This window comes from Populus alba, chromosome 6 (genome assembly GCF_005239225.2).
Source record: "Populus alba chromosome 6, ASM523922v2, whole genome shotgun sequence".
Lineage (NCBI taxonomy): Eukaryota > Viridiplantae > Streptophyta > Magnoliopsida > Malpighiales > Salicaceae > Populus > Populus alba.
The window spans coordinates 9,016,843-9,018,814 of NC_133289.1; the positions used below are offsets into that span (position 1 = coordinate 9,016,843).

General features: G+C 39.7%; 1 protein-coding gene across 1 annotated transcript; it reads right to left on the minus strand.

The window, feature by feature from the left end:
• Nucleotides 1-377: 377 nt before the first annotated feature.
• LOC118048134 (expansin-A8) lies at nt 378-1,739 on the minus strand. Its single transcript, XM_035057699.2, has 3 exons — nt 1,518-1,739; nt 994-1,306; nt 378-890 (listed from the first exon to the last, which is right to left on the minus strand). The coding sequence occupies exons 1-3, from the start codon at nt 1,663-1,665 to the stop codon at nt 587-589; spliced, it is 765 nt and encodes a 254-aa protein (XP_034913590.1). The 5' UTR covers nt 1,666-1,739; the 3' UTR covers nt 378-586.
• Nucleotides 1,740-1,972: the final 233 nt, after the last annotated feature.

Below are 1,972 nucleotides of genomic sequence, written 5' to 3' on the forward strand. Positions count from 1 at the left end.
TACTATCAAATTTATAATATTTTTTTGAGACTATAATAACTTCATAAAAAATAAATTATATATCAAATTTAATTTTTGATCAATACAAAATTAAAAAATAAAATTTAAAAACAAATGAAATATTAAAAAAAAAACTAAAAAGAATATAAGAATGAATTCACCGGTTCTTTTAGGGTTTTTTTAATAAAATCAGTCGGAGGCATGTTTTTTTCCGGTCAGTTTTGACATGTTTTTTTCCAGAGAAAACATGCCAGCTGCTTTATTATAAAAGCAGGCCCTTTGTCAAATTTCTAAAAAGTGGATGAAAAACTGCTGAACTTATAATTAAGCACAGCATCAGGATCAAATAGAATCTTATTGAAGTCTTTAGCCGGGGCTCTGTGTTCATCCCTGAACCATCTAGATGATTAGTTTTGGCTGAGTGAGGGTAAAAGTAATTAAAACTGGTCTTCTTATTCCATACCATACCTTCTTTCCTTTTTCTTTTTCTTTTTTTTACAATTCTGGGAATTAATTAGTATACATACAGGCACTTGAAAGCCTTGGTGCCTTTGGGTACCTCAGCATAACCGGCCTGCTAGAATTGTTAGAATTGGCCTCCTTCGAAAGTTTGTCCAAATTGCCAATTCGCAGGCACAATATTGTAGCCGGAAACAGTCCGGCCATCACTTGCTGTGACTCTGAAGGAGAGGCTTTGGCCGTTCAGATATGAGTTGCTCTGCCAATCTTGGCCCCAATTCCTTGACATGGTTTGCCACCCAGTTCTTGATCCCTTGACAGACACCGCACGAACATCCCCTGCACCAGCCACGTTGGTTATCAGGACCAGGTTGAAGTAGGAATGACCATTAATGGTGAACCTTATGCCTCCTTTCTTCACACACGGGACCCTGTCAAGAAACCACAACCAAATTAAAATGATGTTGCTTCAAGTTGTCAAACATTAAGGAGCCATAATAGAACTTATTCTAATTAAGGATGTCTTGAAAATACCTTCTGAAGAGTACAGGAACAATCCCAGCTCGATATTGCGCGATTTTCAAGAAAGCTGGCTGCGACAAATCAAAGTGTTGTAGAGGGGGATTGCACCAACCACCATTGTCATTAGACAAAGCATAATTTGGAGGGCAAAAGTTGGTAGCTGTCACGGTGATGGTACTGGAATGACACCATTTAGGATCGCTGTTACAGCGTATCTGGAAGCATGCTCCACAGCTCAAGCCATTATTGAAAAGAGCTGTGCTTAGAGCTGCAGTGCTGGTTCCGTACCCTTGGCTGTACAGGTTTCCATATCCACAAGCTCCTCCTGCAACCAGCACCACATGCATCTTAATTATAGGAAACACAAGACCAGAGCATGAAGACTTGTTATCTGGAAATAATTCAATATACAAGTACAACTCCTGTGATTAATTGTTCGATCTCGATCATGCACGCTTGGAATAAGCATTCACGTGTTCACATATGATATAACCAAGATCATCTAATGTGGCAACACTCTAATGTGCTTAGCTTACCCATTGTGCCGGACGCATCGCTGCCGCCGTAGAACGTGGCATGACCAATCTGCCAGCCACCACGGTCTCCACAAGCGCCATGAAATAACAAGCTGAATACAAGAAATAACTGAAGGAATACAGAAAATTGCATTGCTTTAGTTGCCATTATATATGTTTTTGTGTTGTTACTGTGCAAAAGAAACAAGTAGTGGCAAGAAATAAAGCATGATTAGAGGAAGGACACAGAGGCTAGCTTGAGCGTAGTGGTAGGATATGAGAAATGATGCTGGCTATTTATAAAAGATGGAAGTGAATTTGCTGAGGCAATTAGGAGTGGACTCTTGGGCTTTGTTTATTATTACAGCATGCAAGTTAGCGGTTGGACGTTAGAGCTATAATTAGAACCGACCTAACGGCTGGGGGCATTTAGCATGCACACATGCTCTGAAATGGGATGATTAAAAAGCTGAAAA